Consider the following 27,206-nt stretch of genomic DNA (forward strand, 5'->3'; position numbering starts at 1 on the left):
CTGCGAGTATGTGCTGCCTGAGTCAGCTGTAACAGCTCTCCCGCTGGTGCCCACTCCTTTCTGATGGATAAGGAGCAGCTGGGAAGGTGCTGTTTCAGGCTGTTGCTGTTTAAAAAGAGATATGTACTAGCTAGTATTGGCGAGGGGAACTGGGTCACATGACTGCAGCCACCCTACCCCATGTCACTGTGTGTAGGAGTGCTGAGTGCCCTTATCCAATCATGCCTGGAATGCTGCTGTCACTAGGGCTATTTCTACTATCTGTCGCTATCGGTCTGCAGTGCTAACAGTTTGGCAGATGGGACACTCTTTTTCTTCAGAGTTTGCAGCTTTGTTGTTTTTTTTTTTAAACTGTGGGCAGTGCCTCTCCTGCTGTTGTGGTGTCTGGTCCTCTGCTGAACTCGCTGTTCATTGAGAGGCTGACATGGCCCACCGTCTGCGGCTCTACTTCGGCTCTGGGCGCAGCAACACAGCCCCCGAGATGGAAGGATTGGGCGGAGCACCGGAAGAGGGCTATGCCATGACATTCCACACTCTGCCCCGGAGGAGTGGCCCTCCCCCTTTTCCTGATCCAGGGCCTCCCCTGCTGGATGAAGCATCCCTGAAACGCAGCTCCTCAATGTTCATCCCCCAGCTCCTGAACCAGGTTGAGCCTCGGCCCACAAGGAGTTCCTCCATGCAGATCTCCCTGCAGCGCAATGCTGGCAGTGGGGAAGACGGAGAGACCTTGGATTCTCCTCAAGAGACCTTTCTGGGCCCAGCACCGGCCTACGAGGAGCCTACAAGAAAATATTCCTGGCCTTCAGGCAATGCTCAGAACAAGGGTGCTTTGCCTAGGAATCTACCTATGGGCACTGTACAACTAGCTAGCGAGCCTGAATCACAGAACCACAGGGTTTTTTGTGTGGTGCCTTCAGACCGCCAAACTGGCCGCACAACTCCAGAGGTGACAAATGGGGGGCAGCCTGGAATAAACATCGGAGGGGTTCGCATCCACAGAAACTCCTTGGGGAGTTCAGACATCCATCAGTTTCGGATTCAACCTTATGGCCCAGAGAATCAGAAGGCCTCACAACGCTGGTCTCTGCAACCGGACTCCAGTGGTGACACTGGAAAGCGTTGTTTTATTGTGCAGCTCCAGCAGAATCAACCTGGGATTCCTGAGGTGCCGCATGAGGAGTCTGGGAACCTGGGCTTCACTGGCACAAAGGGAGAGAGGGTGGTAAGATACCCTAGACTAAGGCTGAATAGGAGCACTTCATATCCAATCCAGCCCCGGAGCGAGTCACCACGCCACGTTCCTGGAAATGCCACTGTAAACGGGCAAGAGATGGACAGCAACAACCCGATTTCAGAAAGTCTGAGTACTAACTCACAGGAAGGAGCCTCTGCACAAACACAAGGCTGTACCTTCAAAATTAGACAGGAGCAAAACAAGAGGCAGCCCCAGTTCAGGATTTCTTTTTCCCGGGGCTCGGAAGAGCAAAGTAAAGCTTCCCCACAGGATATAAATGGTGGAAATATACATGCCAGAATCAGCCCTCAGGTAGGCCATTTTTAATGTGTTTGCTCAAGTTATCTATTATTATTATTATTATTATTATTATTATTATTATTATTATTATTATTATTATTATTATTGTTAATAATATAACACTGTGTAACAATTTTTTTTTTTTTTTGTTCCTGGGTAGTAAGTGTTATTTCCTAATTGCTTATGCCTCAAAAGTATAGAACATGGCTATTATTCCCCACAAACTTTGCTTTTGTGACCAGGACAGTGATATTTCAAAATATCACTATTTCCAATGGGAAAATGGGCAAATGTGTGTCTTTTCGTTCACATAAAGTCAGATAAAAACAACATATGAAAAAAGTGATATTTTGAAATATCACTGTCCTGGTCACAAAAGCAAAGTTTGTGGGGAATAATAACCATTTTCTATACTTTTGAGGCATAAGCAATTAGGAAATAACACTTATTACCCAGGAACAAAAATTGTGTTATAGTGTAATAATAATAATAATAATAATAATAATAATAATAATAATAATAATTGTTTAAAAAAAAAAATCATAAGTATACTTTTTTCTGCATTTGTTTTTTTTATTTTTTAAAAGACACAACCTTATAGTATACATGTTATAGACTTTAATCTGTTTTTGATTAAGCATAGTAATATAATCATATTAATCAAGTGTTTATCAAAGTAAAAATAAATAAATAAAATGAGATATGCTTCCAAGTACAGATTTCAATTGCAGAACGCTGTGAATCTGGAACAAACTTTATCCATATAAACTTATGAAAGTTGACATTGAACACAAATTCACTGTAGGCACCTCTGCTAAAGAGGTTTTCTGTTTGTTTCATTAGATCTGTAGATGTTTATCATATTTTATATATTTTGTGAGCCCCCTTCAAACAGTTGCTTTCTTTGAAGTTTATTTACAACAGTATTGTTTGTAGCCACTTGATCGAAGTGTCGCTAATATTTATATTTGTGTTTGATTCAGGTTTCCTTACACTTAAACACATTTCAGTACAGCACAAGCACAGTTGCTTTTCTGAACAGTTCTGGAGCTATATTTGCTAGTGTGGCTATTTGTTTTTTATAGCTGCATGTGTGATTACAATTGTGAGTAACATTTGCAAGCTTTTTAAAGGCAGGGTTGCACAGCATAGTAACGGAATACTGGCCACTCGGGGACTTCAAACGAGACTTTGCTGAATATAAATATACTATATAGCAAAATAGGCTCAGCTGTGAAAACCGTATCACTAGAAGGGAGCTTTGCCTTTGGTCCCTGTTTGAATACCCCCACCCCCTTGTTGTCTGTCTTTGTGTGATTCAAATATACTGAGACAGCTGCAAACTACATTGTGACCATGTGATGACTGTGCATCTTTTAAACTTAATAACAGCAGTGAAGCTTGGAAAAGTCTTATTACACAGAATCTTAAAGGTCACACAGACAGTAAAAACTCAACTCCAACTTTGGTCATGCAGGGCTTGGCAGGCATGCTGGATCAGATGAAAGAAACCTGGGTTGGAATTGAACAGAAAGTACAGAGTTCTTTTTTTAATTTTAAATGAGGACTTGTAAGTTTTAGTAACATGGTACAGTTCTAATATAATCTTTTCATAAATACCTTTAATGTGCATATAATTGGATTGACTGGTACACCAATTATTAAAATAGGGTGTAATATTGGGGTGTCCCAGAAAAAGTCACTGTAATGTATCATCTTTAAAGGAAAGTTATGTCTAGTGGTATAGTGAACCACCTGAGATTGTATGTTTCAATCACTTCTAGTATGAGACTGCCTCACAAAAGCAGAAGCTCAGTGTTTACAATATGTCTTTATATGACAAAAAGTCCTCTTTAGAAAATGATAGTATATGTTGCAAGCTACTGACCATGTTCATGCTATATATTATAAATGTTTTGTTTTTTTGTTTGTTTTTAAGAAAGAATATACACATGATTTATTGCCTTGTTTTTACAAGTTGAGCATATATTCCCTCATTTTATATCTATTGATAGTTTTGGAAGCTTTCAAGTCTCATTATGCTGTAAGATAATCAGTCTGTGAACTTAAATAGCTGGTGGAACTTGGGAACTCATCTACAAGTCAGATTTGGCATTTGAAAGTTACATTTCTATTTGGTCAGCACATCTGTGGTTGTCAATTCCAGTTTTAATGAATAGAAAACAGGAGCATATAATCTGCAAAAAGGGAATCAGATACATCAGGTGACTGCATTATTATCACTGTCTGAACTTTTCTTAATATTCAGAAAGATCTGGGTTTAAACCTGTTTTACTCTGAAAAAATATATATTTTAAACAGAGCGTGTAAAATAAACCGTGTGTGTGAAAATACATTGGACCTGCCGCGCCTGACAAACGCTGAATAAATGGACTGCAAAGGGTTAATGACACCCTGAAAAATATATTTCATGTTCCATTAACCTCTCACTTGAAGTGTGTTTATTGAGGAGCATCTGTTTCTTATGTCTGGAAACACATAGAAAAATGTTAAATGTAGACTTTTTTGACAGAACTCTTGTAGACTCTTCCAATGAAGAAGTGGCTTTGTATATATCTGATTGATGTCAAGTGTGCCCGCTGGACTCCAGGCAGCAGCTGACACAGCCTTATTTATCTGGAGAGAAAACATTCATGTGGGCGTCTGCAGTCCTGCTGCTACTGAATGTTTATGACCTTTGGAATAGTTGTTGCTACTGCTTTATTCAGAGGCTCGTTGCGCAGGATGTGTGTTATTTGAGAGAATTTCTCTTTGAGGTGAGGGGTGGCACTGCAAGGTTTTTGGTCCCTGCGAAAGAACACCATGGTCCTAACCAATACCAAACATGGGAATGTGGGCTATTAGTGAGACACTCCCTCACCCAGCATTTGAAACCAAACTCCTCATTCAGTGATAGCATTTTATGTTAAAGATTCAAGTAAAACAAAGTAATTTTCCAAGGAGAAAAGCACGTTTTAAAAAATGTGTTTATTTTATACCTTGGCTCCAAATGAGACATATGGCTTCTCTCCTGCTTTGTCTCCTCTACGGTGACTACCTCTTTCCTATTTACATATTGGAACTGTAATATTAGTTGACATGCTGTTATATTTACTGTGAGGGGGGAAAAAAAATTCTCACCGAATACTAAATGTTTCAAAGTGAACAGTGTAGGCATCTGGTGTTCTACTATTTTGTCAAGCTGCCTGTCCTAATTGGTTAGTAGCGCATCTGGCAGTGATCTTTTTTTGTATAGCCATTTTGAATGACCTCACTTACTATTCACGGGACAGTAGCAAGGACTGCGTGGAGGAAGAACCTCGGGAATTCAGACTAGAAGTGCTTTGTACGTGATTTTCCCCTTGACTCACGGAGAGTCGCCCTCGTGGAGGTGAGACCGAACTGATCGGCCTCCAAGGCTGGGAAACAACCGATACTTCCCTCAAGGGGAATCTAGAGGTGAGAGAATGGGAAAATGAAATAGTTATGATAGATTTGGCTGGGGGTCCCCTTTTGGCTTGCAGATGACTAGGCCAGCATGGCTAGGCCTCTAAGGTTGGGAAGTGAGCTTCACTTACCCCAAAATAGGACCCCCAGCTCCCCACAACTGAGAACATTATTATATTTACTCTAGGGCTTTCAGTTAATCGCACACATTTTTTTAGAGGTACATTTTTTTTAACGCATGTTAATTGCACTCCTCTGTCTTGTCCCTTTCAGCGTGCTGTGATTAATTTCCTGCAGCACCATATTAATACACTCGAATGCATGCCAGGATTGAATGAGTGTTGTCATCATTTGAATATAAAATCAATCACCAAACCTGTTATGTAACAAAGCACTCAAACTGAAGGATTTGTGAATGAAAACTTTATTTTTTAAAAACTGATGGTTCATTTGATCGAAAGAGGGTTACTTGAATCTACTGTCAAAGTGAGTGCCAGTATCACACAAGTGCATCTAGCCTGCTGTACCACCTGCTTAGTAAACATGTTTTCACTTTGCAAAATACACTTTCTAGTAGTAGTTCTGCTGCAGACAAAAACAACACAACAAATGAAACCCGTCAGTTTTGACAGAGTACTCTTTTAGAAATTCAGGATCGCTTCATGCTCAGTACGATACTATAACCAGTGCTGTTGCAAAGTGGATAGCTACCGACTGCAGCCCTGTTAACATTGTAGTTTTGTTTTATTTCAGTAACCATGTATTTTTAACAATATTATCTATAATTATGGAGGATTTAACTGTTACTCAGTGAATGTTTTGTTATTAATAAGAATGTTGTTGTTGTTGTTATTATTATTATTATATACTATTATTAATTAAATGGTAATAAAACACAGCAGTTTGAGTAAAGGAAACTGATACATTTAAAAGCAGTAAGGGGAGTAATAAACTGATTCCACTGTGATTTAGCAGTTGGTTCAAACAATTTAACAAATGCTGGATTGTAAATAAATATAAAATTATAAAGAGGGACCAACAAATAGGAAAACAGAGTTTTTATGCTGGGTTGTTTTTTTTTTTTTTTAATAGCTTTAGTAATAAAATTAAATGAGATGGATGCAGTAATTGTGTCATTTAAGTATGCAATTTAAAACCAATATTAACTGAGATAAAAAAAAAAAAAAATCTCAAGATTAATCACAATACTTTTTTGTAATCACTTGACAGCCCAAATATACACACAAGCTTTTTTTTTTTTTTAATGGGGGAATTAAGGACTAATTTCATCACTCAGTGGACAGGAGGAAACCTCCTTGTTGTTGGGAGAAAACTTCTGCTGGTCCAATACTCTGTTGTGCAAAGATATTTCATGGAGAAAAATGAACACAAAATTCCACTGCCGTGGAAGTACTGTTGACATTGACTTTGGCTGCTACATCTATATGGAAGGAATACATATTGTGTTTTAATTGTAAAAAAAGCTTGAAATACCTGCTTTAGTCTGTGAAATGCCATGAAACAATACACAGCCATAACTGTTTGTCACTTACGATTAAATACTGGTTAGCATTACATTTGGATGCTGAGGTTGCTGCCAAATATGGAATGAATAGGGGGGTATTGTATATAAAATAATCATAGAACAGAGAAAGACTGTTTCAGTGCTGCAGTGGGAAGACCAAATCCTGATGTCTTTCCAGGCTTCTAAATTGTGGTAGAGATAGCGAGGAGACTGCCTTGAATGATGCGAAATGATGAAATGAGGGAGCAAATGCGTTCCAGATTATCATGGGGAAGCATTCTTCGAAGTGGAGAGTGTCCAAAGTTATTCCTAGAAATTCGAGAGAGTGGATGGGACCCAATGGTTTTATGGGGAATGCCGACTGTAGAGAAGAAGGACCTGGGTTTCGGGAGTACTCTTGCCGAGGGCAGCCACTCAGACACGGTGAAAAGAATGAAAAAACATTAGACATTAACAAGACATGAGAGGAATCAAGGGAGGAGAAAAGCATCCATTAAGTGCAGCTGGAAGGGATTGTGAGTAGAATACGACAGAGCGCTAGATGTTAGATGGGCGGCGAAACAGAATTGTTTCTTCCAACGGGTACCAAAGAGAATTGTCGTAAGGGAGGGTGTGTAGGCATGACTTTGAATGCATCAGATTTACACTGAACAAAAATATAAACACAACAATTTCAAAGATTTTACTGAGTTAGTTCATATACAGAAATTAGTCAATTGAAATAAATTCATTAGGCTCTAATCTATGGATTTCACATGACTGGGAATACAGATATGCATCTGTTGGTCACAGATACCTTAAAAAGGTAGGGGCGTGGATCAGAAAACCAGTCAGTATCTGGTGTGACCACCATTTGCCTCATGCAGCGCATAGAGTTGATCAGGCTGTTGATTGTCTCCTGTGAATGTTGTCCCACTCCTCTTCAATGGCTGTGCAAAGTTGCTGGATATTGTCAGGAACTGGAACACGCTGTCGTACACGTCAATCCAGAGCATCCCAAACATGCTCCATGGGTGACATGTCTGGTGATTATACAGGCCATGGAAGAACTGGGACATTTTCATCTTCCATGAATTGTGTATAGATCATTGCGACGTGGGGCTGTGCATTATCATGCTGAAACATGAGGTGATGACGGCGGATGAATGGCACGACAATGGGCCACAGGATCTCGTCGTGGTATCTCTGTGCATTCAAATTGCCGTTGATAAAATGCAGTTGTGTTCATTGTCCATAGCTTATGCCTGCCCATACCATAACCCCACCTCCATCATGGGGCACTCTGTTCACAACGGTGACATCAGCAAACCGCTCGCCCACATGACTCCATGCATGGTGTCTGCCATCTGCCCGGTACAGTTGAAACCAGGGTTTATCCGTGAAGAGCACACTTCTCCAGTGGCCATCAAAGGTGAGCATTTTCCCACTGAAGTCGATTACAACGGCAAACTGCAGTCAGGTCAAGACCCTGGTGAGGATGACGAGTGTGCAGATGAGCTTCCCAGAGACGGTTTCTGACAGTTTGTGCAGAAATTATACGGTTTTGCAAACCCACAGTTTCATCAGCTGTCCGAGTGGCTGGTCTCAGACGATCCCGCAGGTGAAGATGCCGGATGTGGTCCTGGGCTGGCGTGGTTACACTTGGTCTGCGGTTGTGAGGCTGGATGGACGTACTGCCAAATTCTCTAAAACGACGTTGGAGGCAGCTTATGGTAAAGAAATGAACATTCAATTCTCTGGCAACAGCTCTGGTACATTCCTGCAGTCAGCATGCCAACTGCACGCTCCCTCAAAACTTGAGACATCTGTGGCATTGTGTTGTGTGACAAAACTGCACATTTTACAGTGGCCTTTTCTTGTCCCCAGCACAAGGCTCACTAACAGGGATGTAAACAAATTTGTGCACAAAATCTGTGAGAAATAAACTTTTTGTGCGTTTGGAACATTTTTGGGATCTTTTATTTCAGCTCATGAAACATGGGACCAACACTTTACATGTTGCATTTAAATTTTTGTTCAGTGTAGCTAATAAAAATATGAATTTGGAGTTAGAAAAGACACATTTTGCGTTTTAGATTTAACCTGCGCATTTTAAATATATTATATCCTGGGTAGCTACAAGAGGGATAGACAACTTGCATAGAGGAATGCTGGATGGAGCGTGCTTGTACTGCGAGGACAGGACTTCCGGTGGCGGGATTCTGCGTTGTGCTGGAGGGGGAGAGACAATGGCACCAAAAAAGTGGATTGAAACAGCTGAGGAATTGAAACGGCGGAGTTGAAAGGCTGAATGAGTTGTCACAATGCCTTAAGATGAATACATATACAGTATCTATGACTAAGGATAGAGAGTGTGTCGCTAAAGCAGAGGAGGGGCCAGATGTAGCAGCCAAAGCGAGTGTGAAGATTGGCAGCTGGACTGCGGAAGTGACGGACCCGGCTGTCATGGCAGATGCGTTCTAACCGAGAAATCCTGGTTTCAAACGTGTTCAGGTGGTCGGTGGCTGAAGAAGCGACAGAGTTGAGTTGCTTGATATTGTTTGATAGATGCAGGTCAAGAAAGAATCAAGAGGTGCTGAGGGATTTGGTAAAACAGCAGGTGGGGAAAGGGAAGTGGCTGGAGGCAGGTCTGCAGTGCTCACAGCAAGGGAGGGGCAACCGCTGACGAGCCTGGTCCTCTGAACGGCCGTGTAGGGAGGAAAGCATGTATCCATGTCCTGAAACAATGGAAACAGTTTATCAAAAATATTATTTCTGTTTACGGCTCAGCGAGCAGCTTTTGAAGGAGCCAGTTTATTATTCTTGCTTGCAATTTCAGGCTGTTAGGCCATGTCAACAGCAGGTGAGGGAGCTGCGGCACTACATGGTAAATACAGAAAATCAACAGCGCTGGAGGGCACTTTGGCAGTACATAGTAAATACAGAAAATCAATGGCGCAGGAGGGCACTGTGGCAGTACATAGTAAATAGAGAAAAACAATGACTCCCAGTTGGGATTGCAATTCCTTTTTCAAAGAGCTTATAGAATCTTGTCATTGGGCCAGTCTTAAAGAACACAGAGCTGGAAAAGCATCCCGGGGCAAAGGTGTTTAGAGCGCAGAGAGGTTAGCAATAGCTTCAGAAGCTTAGGTGCCTGGACAGCAAATACAATTGAGGCAGCAGGATTTTTTTTGAAAATGTTTTGGTTGGATTGTCCAGGAAGAGAAATGCAGTCACCATTTGAGAGTTCGATTCTGAAGAGAAGAAAAAGTGGTGGGGAGTAGCCTTTTTATATATAAATTGATAATACTATATTTAAGTCTGAGGCTGCGGGGCTGTGTAACTCATTCAGGAATTCAGATTCAGCATTTGAGAATTCGAAGTGAGAAGACTTTGATGGCACCCGTCCAGTGGTGTCGAGGGTAGAGTGGGCAGTGGCATTTGTCAGCTGTTTAGCAACACACAAACGAAAAACGCCAGACAAAGAACAGGGACATGACCTTGGGTTTAAATAAGGAGATTGGCAGAGATTATTGGCAGGACAGAACGGGGGAGGAGCCCTATGTTCTATCTCCTGAATCATGCCCATGGCTACAATAGGAATCTTATGTCCAGTGGTATTCAGAAACTGACACTGATGGGTTTTTTTTTTTTTTGTCAGCTTATTTTGTTTCACAGTATAGTCACTGATTTTTACATCTCCAGGTTAGACCACTCGGTGGAAAACTGTGTTGCTGTGTGTAGAATGTTCCTTTTAGGCTGGTTTGTTTTGGGTGAAAACATTCTGAGAAAGCAAAGCAGTAAAAGCTGTAAACTCAGGGCAAGGTGGTGGAAGCCAAAGGACACATAAACAAACTTAACATAATAGTTTAGTGTTTATTTAAATGTTAGTAACAACTGCACTCTAAATCCACAGCTGATAACAGTTGGGTGTCTTAATATCCAGGGCTAGCCATAAGACTAGTGAACTTAGTATTAATGGGATTTCTGAATAAAAAAACACATTGCTGTGTATCTACTGTACATAGGAGTCACATTTTTGTCTACTGTGAGATTTTTTTTTACCACATACTGTATTGCCTCACACTTAAATGTAACAGTTTGTGTTAATATTTTTGTAATTTTCTATAAAAAAAGACAGCTTTTTTTAAAAAAAAAAAATTAACTAACTTATGAGAGACTGACAATATATACTATTATTGCTAATTTAGCATTTTTGGTTTTACAGCAAAGCTTGCCCTTTATGTATTGTATAATTTACTCACGTTGATTCAGTCAGAAAGTTGTCTATTGAGGCAAGTATTGAGAGGTTTAAAGGCAAAGCAAATGTAGAGGAATTGTTTATCCAAACCCAGTGGCTTCAGGAATTCAAGTATATTAAAGCACATTAGGTTTCTGAAATTACACATTGTAAATTAGGGAAATTATTTTTCAGAAAGCCTTTTTTACTGTATTTACTGTAAGTGATTGTACCAAACTGTTAAAAAGCTATTGTTGCTGTGCTGCTGTCATAATTAGGACACTCCTTAAAATAAGGTCTGTAATTGCTGCAGGTTATCTCTGGTTAGCAAGTTTAAAGTAAACACTGAAATGTTTTTACAAAAGCTTAAGCTGTTGGGGGGGGGGGGGGACTCTTGAGGGCTGGTTCCTAAATATGCACATGAGTTGTAGGTCAATGTTACAGACTCTTTCTCTGACCAATTAACTGCTTTGTGTCTCACAATAACCGCAGCCTCTAAATCAGTCTTAATTATCTCCCAGAGATATGTGAAGGTGTGTCATACATTCTCGAGAGTGCCAGAATTATCTTGATCTGCTATGTTATTCCACCTACTGTGAGTAGCTCATGTTGACATTTGTGACACCTGGCTAAGCTGGTTGAATTGATGATGGCTATTGATCTCTGAAGCCACCTGCCTGTTTCATATTCTGCTCTACAGTACATGATGTTCATGACCTACTTTTGTTCTTTAAACTTGTATAATGTGCTATTTTAATCATTGAGGAGGGTGTGAATGTTAAGGGATACATTACAGGGTTCTCCCAGGCCTTTTGAGCTGGTTGAAAAAAACGGATCCACCCGTCTTACAGATGCTGCTGTGCCTTTAACAATAAGGACCGATCGTGTTTAGCAGACAAGATCACTTGCACGTGCTGTGAAAAAAAAAAAAAAAAAAAAAAAAACACCTTTGAACTACATGACAGCTGTGCTACGTCTTGACAACATTTAACCAGTCAGTGTTGAAAGGGCAGGTTTTCTGTGTCAAGCACTTCGAGAGGCTAAAATGTTAAAATGACTGCTAAAAAATAACCAATTATTTTCAAAGCAAAAATAGTAACAGTGAATGCAGGGTTCTCCAAAGATGATGGCGATCGTCGCAATCCACCACCTAGTACTATATTTGCGCCAGCTACTTTATTAAAAATATTAAGATTATTTTCGGGTGTTATCATTCAGTCCTTTTTTTTGTCCTATTATTGTACTGTAAGGTAATATATAGTACATAATAGCTATACATATGCACCAAAAAATAGTTTTTTGTTGTGATGTCATAAAAATATGTACCCAGGTGCTTGTGAGAGATATTGGGGGTTCATGTATAGAGGCTGTACGCCTTTATGAAGAAAGGCATGATGGGATATCAGCTGAACACTTGTCAGCTGATATACAAATTCTTAAGTGCTGAGGTGCTGGATTATTACACTCTGGTTTCATGCAACAGTTATGAGGGTGACCAAACTTGTGCGAGTACTGTACGTAAAAAAAAAAAAAAAAAAAAAAAAAGTTAAAATAAACAGTTGCATTCAAAAAATGTAGAACAGCAAAAAACTAAAATATATGTGCATTAACAAAACGCCCTGAACACTTAAAATAAAGAAATCAATTTAAATAAAGCAATACGCTCAATAATTAAGCTAAAAAGGAAGTGAAAAAGTTACCTTTTTTTTTGGTGAACTCCAAAATCTACGTTATCTTTCCCCAGTCAAATCGTAGAGTGCCTAAATAAGCACGGTAATTTACTATAGTAAAAAACAGTAATGAAAAAGAAAATGTAGAACAAAGTACAATCAGATATAAATTATTTGTCGTGTTATATGCTTAAGGTAAGGCAAGTTTATTTTTCAATTAAGAGTGCTCCTGGCTATAATGTTCCTGACGTCCGGCTGTATAGAATTCCTGGGGAGAACCCTGCATTATATGTATAATATCATATTGCATGTGCTATATAATTCTCCATTGTTGTTTCTGCTTAGACCAATATTGATCATGCTTACAAACTAGTCATTTTTCAACCACTTCTGAAAAATAAGCAGGGGGACAGAATAACAGTTGCACACCCCAAATCATTTCTAAAACCACCTTCAGCTTTTTAAGTAGCTGAAAAAGGACATTTTGTAGTTAGCAGATAACCAATGGTCTAAGCAGAAAGAACAATATTAAATGATAGACAAGAGAACACACTTAACCTGTTGTAGGATATTAGGTATTAGGCTCCTACGCAGTTTAGATAAATATCACTTCACATAAACATTAGCAGAGGCAGAACAAGTTATGTGTTCTAATAAAGCTAGGTATAATTTGAGTCGTACAGTGATATGCCAATATATTTTGCATTTTAAAATGCAACTTTGTAGGGCTGTGGAATATCACTGTTACATTAAATAGCTGAAATTCAAAAAAGACTGGATAATAGCAGTACAGAACCTTCCCTATTATCAGATTAGTTTTTATTTTGATTTAATTTTGTTTTCACACAAATTACACTAGAGCGTTTTCTTTTAATCGGGTAATTAATGGATGTCCTAAGACTTGACATGGAAATACTAGTGTGCAATTTGATAGATAAATTTGAGTCTTACTGGCTGAAATGTACTTGTTACAGAGCGTACACGTGCTTCAGCGGTCAGCTTCTTGACTGGCGGATAGTAATGCTGTAGGCATACAGTAGTGAAGCCTGCTCCTCTGCTGAGTCATCCTGAGCTGGCAGTTAACAGCAAGTGGCTGTGAGAGAAATCTCTGTTTCCTCCTGAGCCACTTCCTCCAACAGAGGCAGTGAGGAAGACTTTTTTTCTTAGGGCAGATTTATAAAATGTGACAGAAATCAGCACTGTGCACTAAATATGTCACAGAACACAGCCAAACCTGTATCGTTAAGCATTCTCATTACTATATAGTCATGGAACTGACTATTGCAAAATAAGTCTGTAACAGTCTGAAAGATTCTTTCAATAAACCAGAGTACATCATATAGGTCCTTGTGCCATACAGTATGTTACATCACCTAAGTACTTGTCTAACAGAACTGCTCACCACCAATTTTAACAAGACTTAACAACTTGCTGTCTTAAAGTGCTACTATCAGAAATTGTCATTCATAGCAACAATTATGCTTTTATTAATTGTCTTTGTAAAGCAGTCTTTTACCAGGTCTGTCATTTTTACAAAATTTACAAAATAGTCAAACCTGTATTAAAGACCAACTGTACACTGTATTGTATGTGCCAATGGTAGAATCTGTGTGTGTGTTTTCAGATGGATGTTTAGTGGTTGTTATTTTTAAGTATGGTATCAATAAGTACAGTATTGTTTTGCATTAGTGTCAACATGTACCAACAAAAGAAAACCTGGATAAAAAACAAACAAACAAACAAAAAAAAAAACCCACCACATTTATTATATTGGTCTTGAGTGGTTGTTATGGAGAGAGTAAAATGTGTAACTATTGCATTTGTCAAGAGTGTTTCTTCTTTTTTCTGACATACATTAATTAAACGTTGTTTTAAAAACATGTTTCCTTTGGTCTTCCGGTTAGGAAACCCACTACATATCCAATTATAAAAAATAGATTGAAAAGTCAACAGAACCTCAGTACTTTTGTGCTTTGGGACCTGGTGTTAATAAAAATAAATATCATGGCAGTCACTGATGCCTTTGTCCTACCCACCATAATAATGATATAAAATTATAAACAAGGCATCCAAGCGACTTAGAGTCCAGCTGTTCCAAATCCTTAACTTGCATTGTGTTGACAGGCCTACAATACAGCGGACTGGCTCCAGTGTGAGCCAACATTCTTTACACTTTGGTGGTCCAGTACTTCCCCGTTCCCCTTTGACACAGTTTCATCGAAAACGCAACGGAGCATTGACAGGGTTGAACTAGTTGCTTTGATTTTAAATGCAAAACACTTTGAAAGGATATTTTTGGAACTCACAGAGCATTTACTGAGAAAATGTAAGTAAATCCTATTGCAGAAACATGGAATCCATTGTGCTACTTTTCTACCATATTGTTTATGTTGCTGGGCGAAGAGTAGCTTTGTTCTAGTCTTCAGAAATGTTATTAGAAATCCCTAGAATATTTGCTACTTAAAACTAAAGAATGCAATTGAATATTCTTGTTCAATAATCTAATCGGAATTACTTTCAAAGTCAGATTTATTTTTTCCTTTTATGTGTTTAAAGGGTTTAATCTTGTTTTATGTTATTTTTTATGTTTTAAACTAGCAGCCCATCCAGTGAACTGTCCCCATTGGAATTCTCCTTCACACTAAGCTTATTTGCTTTCTGCTGCTGTTGTACAGTAAATGGGTTGATTTGTGAAGCAATCAAAGGTGCTTTTTTTATGAAAAGTGCTAACTAATTGTTATAAGGTAAAAGATCTGAGCACCCTAAAGACTAAATTTAATTATGGGTATGCCTGCTGCTAATGAAACGGCTTATATAACATATCTTAAGGTATTGTGGATAGCTTATCATCCGTGATTTAATTGGCTGTTACAGGATATATATCATGGATCATCTCTCCCAATCTGGTTCCAAGTAGAGCAGCCATTATACCACCAGTATATACCAGGTTAAACAGCAGTTTTAAAGCAGCATAAAGTGATACAGTACAAAATATAACCTAACAATTATTTTAACTATGTCTATATACAAAAACAAATTTGTTTGGTTTCTGATATCATTAATATCCCCCACAATGGGCATTACCAGTATATAATTAACCTTATTTTTTGTTTGTTTACATGGTTAATTAACTGCTAGTTATGTCAACTGTAGGTTAATTGGGAAGGGTAGTGTTCCAAATGTTTACCTATGACATGAATAATAATACTGCTTCAAAGCTGAGTTCCTCCTCTCTGCTTTCTGTATCAAGTGGAGTCCTGAAGAAGTACTTTGTGTCCTTCAGAGCCTTAACACCACAAACGCCTCTGGCCCTGATGCTCTGGATATTAGTCTGATTTTGATCAAAACAGCAGGCAATTGCATCACCGTGTTGATGACTGGTTTAATATTTTGCTGATCACAGGAAATGTCCCTTGAGCCTGGAAAGCAGCCAAAGTCGTACTGCATATAAAACTGTTATAGTTGGGTGATAGGGATGTACTGCACCACTACCTTGTTGCCAAGTTTAGAAAAAGTACAATACTGGTGCATTAGCTTGGTATCTGATTTGTGGTTCCATTTTGCATTCATGTATCTGGAGCAGAATGAAAAGCAGGAATATGAGGTAATACCTTCAGGATGTGAGTGGTGTATAAAGGCTTGAAGGTCCAAACAGGTTATTATAATTCCACATATAGTCAGTTTTTATTAACACCTCCTATACCAGCAATGGTATGGGGGTAAAGCAGTTTTCAGTACCAAACAAAAAGGATTCACAAAATAATAACACGGTACTGTAATCCACAAGTGCATGGGAAAGTGCTTCGGTTGTAGTTACAGGTGTGCAGTGATGATCTGTTCTGTGTTGTGCAGGGGTAGTGGTGCTCCAGGAGTGTGTGCTGGCTTCGTGGCTGCAGCTTTTCAGTTGCTACTCTGCAATATGAAAACAAAGCAAAGGTACAGCGCTTCAGTGCATTAGTGTTTCAATATAAGGGACCATACTCGCGTAGTTGTATCCTCTTTGTACTGGCAAACTCCTCCCTGTGATGCGCACAGCTCCGCGCTCTACAATCGTTGCACGCTCCGCAGCTGATCATAATGGATTTGTTTAGCAGTCTTGCAGCTACATTCCTTCCCAAGGCCCTTCCTAGTTGGGAGGTAGACTTGCAGCTCAGATTCCTTCTCTCCTCATCACAAATACTTTTATGACGAACTTTCTTTTTAACTAGAAGTCTTTCTAAATGTTGTCGTCTTTTTTATTTTCAGTTTGCTGGTTACTTTTTGGTACACCTGTGAGTTTTCTTGCTTTTATATCCCTTTTTTAGTTCAGAGTTTAAAGTATGTTTTCCGAACATAATTGTTTCCTTCAAACCTTGCAGTGCTTGCTATAGTTTGATAGATATTTTTACTGTTTTAAACCGGTAGGACACACAGCCTTGTAATGTTACACATTGTCTTGTTTTGACTATTCTTTTACTCTAGAATTTCTAAACAAAATGCTTCATATTATTTTTTGTCATTGGTACCGCCCTATTGAATATCATTTCTAAAACTGTATTAATAATGTACAGTGCAATTTAATGCAAGAGGAACAGGTAATAAAGACAACCATGCATACATGTCTTTGGGGTTACAATGAAGGAATATCCTGCATGACTTCACACTACCGTTTCACTCCAATAGATTAAGATTGCTATTGACCCACTTGATTGAGTTAAAATGCTTTCACTTGGAAATCTAATTGGAAAAGCATACTTGTCGATTCCCAGTTTTACTGAGCAGATATTGGATTGCTTGGGATTGTGTTTTCATGACCCTCCAGAGGTTTGAGAAGCACTGATTTATATTAAACAGTGGCCAGATGCTATATAGCAGTAAATACCGTTGAGTTTCGGACTGACTCTGTTTCAGCAAATATATCTGTATGTATGCCAGCCTGTTGCTTATAAAGCTTAAGTATGCACAGATGTATTAACTTTGGATCTTATTCGCTGAGGTTTGTGTGTAATGATTTTTACATTTTTACCAACATTCTTTACAGCAATTGTGGGCCATCCGTTAAAACATTTTCATTCTAGTTGTACCTAATAGCTGTTAACTTAGTAATCTACTAAAAGAATGGCAAACTGCTGGTATTCTGTTCTTCAACTTTAAGAACTATTATAAAAATAATACATTTCTGTATATAATGCACATATAAAGAAATCCATGTACTGTATGAAAAATGACATTTGTTGGCAACTATGTCAAAATCTATACAAGTATTTACTTTTTGGCAGCCCAGTATTGGAGTTCGCTTTAAATATAAAGTAGGTGGTGTGATTTCCATGCCTTTCAAATAGCAGCAACTGTACATTGCGTGATCGTCATGCTTTCATATAACCTGGCCTCTGCAGCTGACAGAGAGCCAAGGTCAACATGCTGTTGAATCATGGGCATCAAGAAGGGCTGTTTGTACTTCTTTCATAAAAACAAAACATAAAGCAAATGTGTTGGCCTGTATTTAGCTTTTATTATTCACTGTAAACACGATAAGAATTACAAATTAATTTTATGATAAATATCCTTACAGATTGGAGAAAGTGTGTGTGTGTGTGTGTGTGTATATATATAATGATATATAATATATATAGATATATATATATTATATATATACATATAATATATAGATATATATATATATATATTCCGGGCGAAACCCAGGTGAACGACTGACTGGGTGAAACAACTTGTTTTTTCAACAGTTTTCACAGAATTTCGTGGCTAGCCCAGGCAAGTCTAGTTTCGCCCAATAGGATCAAAAATATCCACTAATCAAATCAAAGTGTACAATTATGAAAAATAAAAAGTACAAGAGACAAATACATGAAATTTAATTCAATCTTACAATCTTAACTATCATTTAATGAAGATGAAACAAAATAAGATTTGAATATGAACAATTAACATATTAATTCTCGTTCTGTTGTGTGTATGTGTGTGGTGAGTTTGCCTGCACTTTGTTTCTCTCTCTTTCTCTCGTGTGTGTGGCGAGTTTGCCTGTGTGAATGGAGGAGCAAAACTTTTTGACTTCTCTTTTTGGGAGAGAGATCTATTAAAACCAGCCCTGGTGTCTTGGCTTTTCTGCACTGCTGCTAGAAATCCAACACACAGTCTCTACATCGTTGTCAGAGGTGGAGGTGAGGCAGGTCTTCTGTCTCACGCTGCAGGTACAGTGGGAACTCAAGACCCATTTCACAGGCACTAATTGAGACTGGAATTACATCCATAAGCCAAGCTTGCATTTCCAGTGAATACCAAATGATGCAGAAATGGATTCTGTACTGCTACTACATGCTGTAAGTGAGATGATCAATTGGTAAATAAAGGATCAAATCAGATCACTTGTGGGGGGATTCTGGTTCTAGATAGGGGTGTAACGATACACTATGTATCATGACATGCAGGTCGGGATAGTACATGCATCATAATACATGGGGTGGTCCTGACTGGCTGCTTGTATGATGCATAAAAAGATCAAATGGTCATTTCAATGATAGACCATTTTGTAGTACAGTGCCACAGTCAATATTGAAAATAAAAATACAAAATTACATTAGCTTGCAAGACTATCAATAATTTGAGCTAAACACTTGGTTTTTGTTCATATGCTAAAGAATGAATATAGCGTACTTGTAAAAGCAAACTTTATACTAAAACTTTATATTATTTCAGGGAGCAATGACAAGCAGTACTTACGATGATCCCTGTTGACAGTTTGATGGCGTTACTTTTGAAGATGAATTGTAGCGTTCTTAAAAAAAAAAAAAAAAAAAAAAAAAAAAAGTAACGATGTAAAAGATCTATGAGTCTCAATCCCTTATGCGCTATAATAAATGCATTATTTCTGAAGTGCTGCTGCGATGCATACAATTGAAAAAAATAGCCTCTTTTTGCCATTTAAAACAAAACTAAAAATATTTCAGCAAAGCAAATACCGATCTTGGTTTTCATTTTGCCACATTGTGCTGTAAATGGACAGAGCAAATGGGGAAGTAAAGAAATGCCAAATTACAACAATACAATACTTCTGGTTAGGGAGCAGCAATGATGTATATGTCTAAGCTGAGGTTCCATTGCTGCTAAGTGTTTGAAATCCCAGGGTCTTTCAATAACAGCCTGAGTGTCCTGATATGGGTGTGGTGTATAATGAAATACATCTATATATTAAGTCTTTGTTTAAACTTACTTTATCCCACAAAACCAGAATAGATGTGCTGAGATTCCTAGAAACAAAAACAGAAAAGTGTTTGAGGCTAAAAAGGATCTCCACATTTCCGTTTTTTTCTTTCAACTAATTGGTCTCCCAGGAATTAAATCCATTTTACTTTTTGTGGGCCTTTTGCCAGACAAATTTGTGGGCCCCCATTTGTCACCTTGCAATAGGGGGTTTGGGGAAGTGCTGTAAATGACTAGAGATCGAGACAGATGTTGTCTTTGACACGCACACAGGTGCACAGGTTTTATTTACAATATGTACAAGTTTGAGTTGCAGATGTTAGGTGGCTGCCACTAGGGTACCAGCAATGGTAGTCCTAGTGCAGAAGGTCATACACACAAGTGTACATAAAATACATTATTAATACAAAAATGCAAAACAAAACACTGTTGGTAAAAACAGCTAATAAAAGCCAAAGCTGGCCAAAACACCAGGAGTCAATTAGCATACCAAATTTAGTCCACTTGACGAGTCTAACTAGTGGATTAAGCAGGTTTAGTCAATTTGATTGGACGAAAGTTAGTATACATTTTAATCCTGATTGCAGTGTACCAGAAGTTAATCATCACAGTTAAATCTGCTAAATCAGACTAAACAAGATCCTAAACAAATACCAAATCAGATTTGCGATGATCCTGTTTGTTTTTTTTTTTGCAGAAACAGCTGCATTTTCCCTCTAAAGTGACAAGTACATCTGAAAGCTTTATTCCGCACATTTCTTATGTCCTTCATGTTCTGGAAGTCAGATCTGTGAGAGTACATTCTTGCGCAATATGTATAGGCCCTACATTTTTAAATAAACATTTTAATCATGTACCTTTGATACCATTTTCAGTTTAACGCAAAACAATATGTTTTAACTGTAAACAACTAATGGCCGATTGACACGCAATTAAACTTCTCTGTGCCTATACAGCAGTTTCGGCAGCTTAAATGCAAGTATGATCTGCCAGTTAGAAATGTGCAGGAAAAAGACATGACATTTTTACTTGTTTGATGTAATAAAAAGGCGTCTCTTTTTGTACAGGGATCCATTTATATATTTATCTTACGCTGAATTCCACATATCTTATGAGTAAAGATGTGTGCAGCTGTAATTTTCTGATTGAGATATATATACAGTGTGTGTATGTGTGTGTGTGTATGTATATATATATATATATATATATATATATATATATATATATATATATATATATATATATATATATATATTATTTTATTAATCAACAAAACTACAGAATGATAGGGTTACTGGTAGCCTGTAACAGTAACACATATTTTCTACTATTGTGTTTACATTTTTAGACATTTTTAAACAGTTTGTATGGTGTTCAGGAAGTTGTCCTGCCAAAGCTTTGAGAAAAACATTATACATTCTAAAATAGACACACAAATGTCCTGTTTTCCTAAAAGTTAAATCTATGTATACAGCTAATCGGAATTGTAATGTATAATTCATTCAGATATATTAGTTTTCAATTCTGATACATTCGTTTTGGGAAAACTTGATCTCATGAAAACGTACTGAATATTTAAAAGAAAATGCATAAACAGAGTTAGAATTACCTTGTTCTGCCCTTAGTTAGTCTTGATGAGTATTAATCTCCATCACGATTTCAGCACAAAACCAGGGCCCATATTTTTGGATGCCAGTATCTACAGGCAGCATCGCAGGAAGGTATAGTATTATTTGTTAGGTTGCTGTTTTTTGACTGTGGCAAAAGGATTTCATCAGAAGTAATATAAGAAGAGTCACCGTGTTCGTCTGAGCCATTATTGGTCTAGGCTGTAGTATCAAGTAACATTATGCTCGCTCAAGAAGCAGTAAATGATGTGGCAGTGCTGTTAACGAAGTAACTGCTTATACTACTCGAGACCAAGGAATAGCCTATATTAAAATGTTTATATATTTTGATTGGTTCCAAATATATTGTCTTGTTATGTACAGTATTACTTATTGTACAGTCTGTCATGATAGTCGATCTACCAGTAATTTAAACTACAGGTTATATATAAGGCTGTGGTGATGCATTGTATCGTTTGTTCACCATCGATGGTCAAGGATGTGCATGTTTTTTTTGGTCGGAGTCAGGGTTTTTTTTAGATACAGCGTCCTCTCCCTGTTTTATTTTCCAGTATGTGCATTCACACCCAGTGCTAAAAACTTTGGGTAATTATATGTGGGATCATTTTATACCACTACACATAAATGAATGGTGGAAAAACAACACAGATCGCTTTCCAGATGTAGCCTGCTTACCAGAAGCATTTTCATTATCCCAGCAATGTCAATCCCCAGTGAGCGGGTTTTCAGCAAGGCAGGGTGGATTGTAAACAAGCTTCTTTCCGGGCTTTTACCATCAATATGTAAAAAAGATTAGACATTTTTAGAGGCGTTATTCATAATCTGATGTAATAGTTTTTAATTTAGTAGCTATTCAGTTTATTATCAGTAGCTGAAAATGTATTACTTCTGTTAGTTTTGGCTACTTTTATGGACATTGATGCAACAATTTTAAAAAGGAGGCAAGTCTTTGTTATATTAAGTTGTAAATAGAATAAAAAGCTACTGCACTGTACAACACATTGGATAGTTTGTGTACAACAATTTTCTTAGGTTAAACTGCATTGACACGTGAATAAAGTTCTCTAAAAACAGTGTTAAAGGTTTAATTATATGCAAATGTTATCAAAATCAGCATTATAAATACAGTGATTAAAACAGTCCTAAAAGATTTGCCCGTTGTTTTATGCATTATGCATATAGTTAGGTAGACTGTTGTTTACGTTTCAAACTTAAACACCAACATTGGTCTTGCCTAGCTATTTCTACCATACGTGACCTGCAGAATCAGTCACATATGACACCATGACAAAAAATGAGTTAAATAGTACAGATTCAGCTTTCAAATGACACCACATTTATTGAAATATATTTTAAAAGTCTTGTATAAGAGAAATCCTAATTCTGAGAAATTCATGAATAAAGTAAAGCAACAATTTTCAACTATTTACATTTGCTATGTCCTGGTTTCTGCTAGACACTTAAAATTTGGCAGGCTTTAAGAGATCTTGTCTGATACTTTGATTTGCCTTTGTAATAAGCTATTAAAAACGTCATCTGGCCGGCAGGTAATGTGAAGTCTGACCTGCAGATGGCGTTGTGTTGAAACAGCAGACTTTCAGCTTTCAGGGGATGTATAACTTGAGGTGGTACACGACTTTCAATGAACACCTGCTTCTCTTTAAATTAAGCATAATTAAGAGTTCTCACATGAAAAGCACTTGACTGACGTGTGTATGTGTTATAAAAATGTATACAAATAAATATGTTAAAGCTGTTTAACATAAGTAGCTGTTATCAAGTTATAGTTTAGACTTCAAACTATCAAAATAACACGCAAACCAAAAATTGTTTAGGGACGCCATTTTTTCTGTTTTCACTTCTGTAGCAAAAGGAATGTTGGTGACATGCGACTGATTTTTGTGGGAGCAGGTCAAATACTGCCTGAAGAAGGTGAAAGATATATCCATCCATCCATCCATCCATCCATCCATCCATCCACAGTGGCTGTCAAGTATTCACCCCCCTTGGACTTGTCCACATTTTATTGTGTTACAACATGTGATCAAAATGGATTTAATTAGGCGTTTTTGCCACTGATCAACACAACATTTATTCCATAATGTTAAAGTGAAAAATAAAATCTACAAATTGTTCGAAATTTTAATTGCAGATATAAAAGAGAAAATAATTGATTGCATAAGTATTCACCCCCTTGAGTCAATATTTGGTAGAGGCACCTTTGGCAGCAATTACAGCCATGAGTCTTATTTGAATAAGTCTCTACCAGCTTTGCACATCTGGACACTGCAATTTTTGCCCATTCTTCTTTGCAAAATTGCTCAAGCTCGGTCAAGTTGGATGGGGACCTTTGAACAGCAATTTTCAACTCTTTCCACATATTCTCAATTGGAATGAGGTCCGGGCTTTGACTGGGCCAAGCCAGGACATTAACCTTTTTGTTTTTAAGCCACTCCAGTGTAGCTTTGGCTGTATGTTTGTGGTCATTGTCCTGCTGGAAGATGAATCTTCTCCCAAGTCCCAGGTCTCTTGCAGACTTCAGCAGGTTTTCCTCCAGGATTTCTCTGTATTTTGCTGCATCCATTTTGCCCTCTGTCTTCACAAACTTTTCCAGACCCTGACGCAGAGAAGCATCCCCATAGCATGATGCTGCCACCACCATGCTTCACGGTAGGGATGGTGTTCTCAGGATGATGTGTGGTGTTAGGCTTGCGCCAAACATAGCGCTTAGCGTTGAGGCCAAAAAGCTCCTTTTTGGTCACATCAGACCATAGAATCTTCTTCCACTTGGTCTCAGAGTCTCCCACATGCCTTCTGGCAAACTCTAGCCAAGATTTGATGTGAGTTTTTTTTCAACAATGGCTTTCTTTTTGCCACTGTCCTATAAAGGCCAGTTTTGTGAAGCACCCGGTCTATTGTTGCTGTATGCAGAGTGTCTTCCAGCTCAGCCATGGAAGACTGTAACTCCTTTAGAGTTGCCATAGGCCTCTTGGTGGCCTCCCTGACTAGTGCCTTTCTCGCCCGGATACGGCCTGAGGGCGGCCTGTTCTAGACAGATTTACAGTTGTGCCACATTCTCTCCATTTCTTAATGGACTTTACTGTGCTCCGGGGGATATTCAATGTCTTGGAAATGTTCTTATGTCCTACCCCTGATTGGTGCTTTTGAAGAACCATATTCCGGATTTGCTTTGAATGTTCCTTTGTCTTTTTGTTAGGATATGTACTAACCAACTGTGGGACCTCCCAGAGACAGGTGTATTTAACCTGAAATCATGTGAAACACCTTAATTGCACACAGGTGGACTCCATTCAACTAATTATGTGACTTCTAAGACAATTGGTTGCACCAGAGCTTATTTAGGTGTGTCATAGCAAAGGGGGTGAATACTTATGCAATCAATTATTTTCTGTTTTATATTTGTAATTCTAACACAAGGTTGGGTGAATACTTTTGAGAGCCACTGTGTACATATATTGCTAAAAAACAGATTCTGTGAGGCTTTTGTGTTGAAGGATTGAATGCCAATGAAGGAGCAAGGTGACAGAAAAGAGAGTGTTTTGTTTTTAGTAGGGTGAAGAGTGCTATTGTTAGGGAGCAGAGAACAGATTGCTTTAGTTTTCGCTAAAGTGGAGGCAGGCAGTGTTGTGGATTTGTAGAATACAAGTGTTTAAAAAAAAATAAAAAAGTTGAAGCAAATTAAGTGCTGGGGCATTGTCTCTTCAGTGTCTGTCCTTTTGAGCTTTTTGCTAAATGAGGTGCATCATAATGCAAGCTCTTTTTAGTGGGTTTGTATTGGCATTCTGGGCCCAGTATTAATCCAAGTCATTAATAAAAAAAAAAAAAAAAAAAAAAAAAAAAAAAAGCTTTGGAAATCTGTCCTTCCCTTATTTTATAATTACATACATGTTGAAGTAAACCATTGTTTTTTCATTAAAGTGAAGTTCTCTACTTACAGGGGGCTGAGCAGCAATTATATTGTCAGCAATGTAGCTGATTCAGTTCTACCTGGCTCTGGTTTTCATTGACAAGCTGTGCATGTTAAGTCTGTAGACTTGAGTGTATACATAATGGGTTTAATGTATTGCGTTTAGTGCCGTCAAACACATTTACTGTAGGAATGCTTTATGGTGAAAGTCCTTTCGTACACATGCAAACATACAATACACATACTGTACAGTGTTATGTAATGTAAAGTCCTATAATCTTTTCATAGAGGTGAACTGTTTGAAGAAGTAGTCAATCCACATGTAGGCCTAGTTCAGCCCTTATTCAGCAAGAGAATTTTTTTACAAGGATGACTTTATTGTTAATGGGAATTACACTTTTAATGACAAAACTAGCAGCAGTAAATGTACTGTAACTACGTTCCTACTATATCAAGTAACATTAGAGTGTAATCCTACCTGAGAACATTATTACAAAAGTCATAAACCAAGGAACAATGGTGGGACAGGACATGAAGAACAAACTCACTTCCTTAAGCAAACATGCCTAAAACTGTCCAGTCACAAGTGTCAGCCCAGCATGCAGTGGTTTCATGCGTTGTTCTTAGCTGAGTACCCTATAGGCAATGTGCAGATTTTTCACGGCAACGGTGGACTGGATTGTGTTACTATTTTTTTTTGTTTGTTTTTATTTTGTTTTTAGGGTCCAACGCTGTTTAAAATAAGCTAATTGAACGGGTTTAGCCAGCCTCTGATTCTAATAACCATTCATAAAAGAACTAGCTTTGGCATGTCACCTTTTGATACCTCCCCCACATTCCTATGGGACTGAGGTATTGTCAGGCATAGCACATTCTGAATTAATGTTAATTCTCTGCTAAATCCATGATAAACAACAGTGGCTAGGGACACTCATTTATTCCTGTTTAAATTATTTGTTTTAGTGTTTTGTAATTTAATTATAATTATTCTGAAGGAATATGTTTAAAGCTGATGTATATTGTTTAAAATCAATAATCTAGTCACCCATGGCTTTATTTTTGTTGATTTTGTATAGTGAATGTGTGCCTGAGTAGCATGTTGTTTTTTTAAACTAGAAAATCTGCCTAAATGATATCTGTCTATTACTAGGAGATTACTGTACACCATAACATAAATCACTAGCAAAGTTTCTAAGCTCTTCCAAAACTTGCAGCAAGACCCTTTCTTATAACAGCCATTGTCACTTTGAAAAAAGGAATAACTGCATTCAAAGGAAAATGCCATTTTCAAATACCATTAATGTATTGTTAATTTGAGAGTGCTTTACAGAGCCTGTCTGGAGACAGAACTTACTGTTATCTGACTAATTAGTGATTTACCACTTAACCTGATAACAATGGTGGGGTTTCCATGGAAATATCAAAATAAGTCTTACTCTTTTCTCACGCTACTTTGGTAGTAGCTTTCAGGTAATGTGTAGTTTTCTTTTAGGGAGAGAAATTCTCCTTCCAAATTCAAATGACTGAATTAATATGAAAATATGGGAGGGCCTATTTAAATGTTTCAATTTGTGCTTCAAAATGTTTCAACCAGTTCCAATTTGGTCTTGCATGACTACTGATCTTGTGCAGCTTTCTTAAACTGGGTTTCCACAAAGTCTTTAAGTTGTGTTAGAGTCACAAGTGCAGCCTGCCTTATTGTAGCCACCAAAAAATATTACATAAAAAAATAAAAAAAAACTAGGGAGACAAAACAAACACCCAGACACAGCGTAGCACGAATTAAAAAAAAAAAACAATAAATAAAAAATACAACATTCCATAAGTGTTGTGTACTATCCATGTAATATTTGCTAAACGTTTTTTGATTGCATAAATATTTATTCTAAACCTATTATAAACGTACATATATAAGCTACTATATACACATTTGTTTACAGAACCATACCTTCAGCAATTCTTATCCTTATACGAACTGAGCTAAAACCCAGCACTTCAGGTTAATGATATTATCCAGTCAAAATGCTGTTAAACTACTGGTAGTAAATCTGCAATAGG

At 37.8% G+C, this 27,206-nt stretch overlaps 1 protein-coding gene across 1 annotated transcript in view; it reads left to right on the forward strand.

The window, feature by feature from the left end:
* The first annotated feature begins 268 nt into the window (after positions 1 to 268).
* Positions 269 to 27,206, forward strand: part of LOC121318113 (E3 ubiquitin-protein ligase NEDD4-like) — a 79,924-nt gene continuing 52,986 nt past the window's right edge. Inside the window, exon 1 of the mRNA XM_041254423.1 lies at positions 269 to 1,546. Coding sequence (XP_041110357.1) covers positions 425 to 1,546 — 1,122 coding nt within the window. The 5' untranslated portion in view covers positions 269 to 424. The remainder of the gene's footprint in view (positions 1,547 to 27,206) is intronic.

The sequence above is a fragment of the Polyodon spathula genome, chromosome 1 (assembly GCF_017654505.1).
Source record: "Polyodon spathula isolate WHYD16114869_AA chromosome 1, ASM1765450v1, whole genome shotgun sequence".
NCBI classification, from domain to species: domain Eukaryota; kingdom Metazoa; phylum Chordata; class Actinopteri; order Acipenseriformes; family Polyodontidae; genus Polyodon; species Polyodon spathula.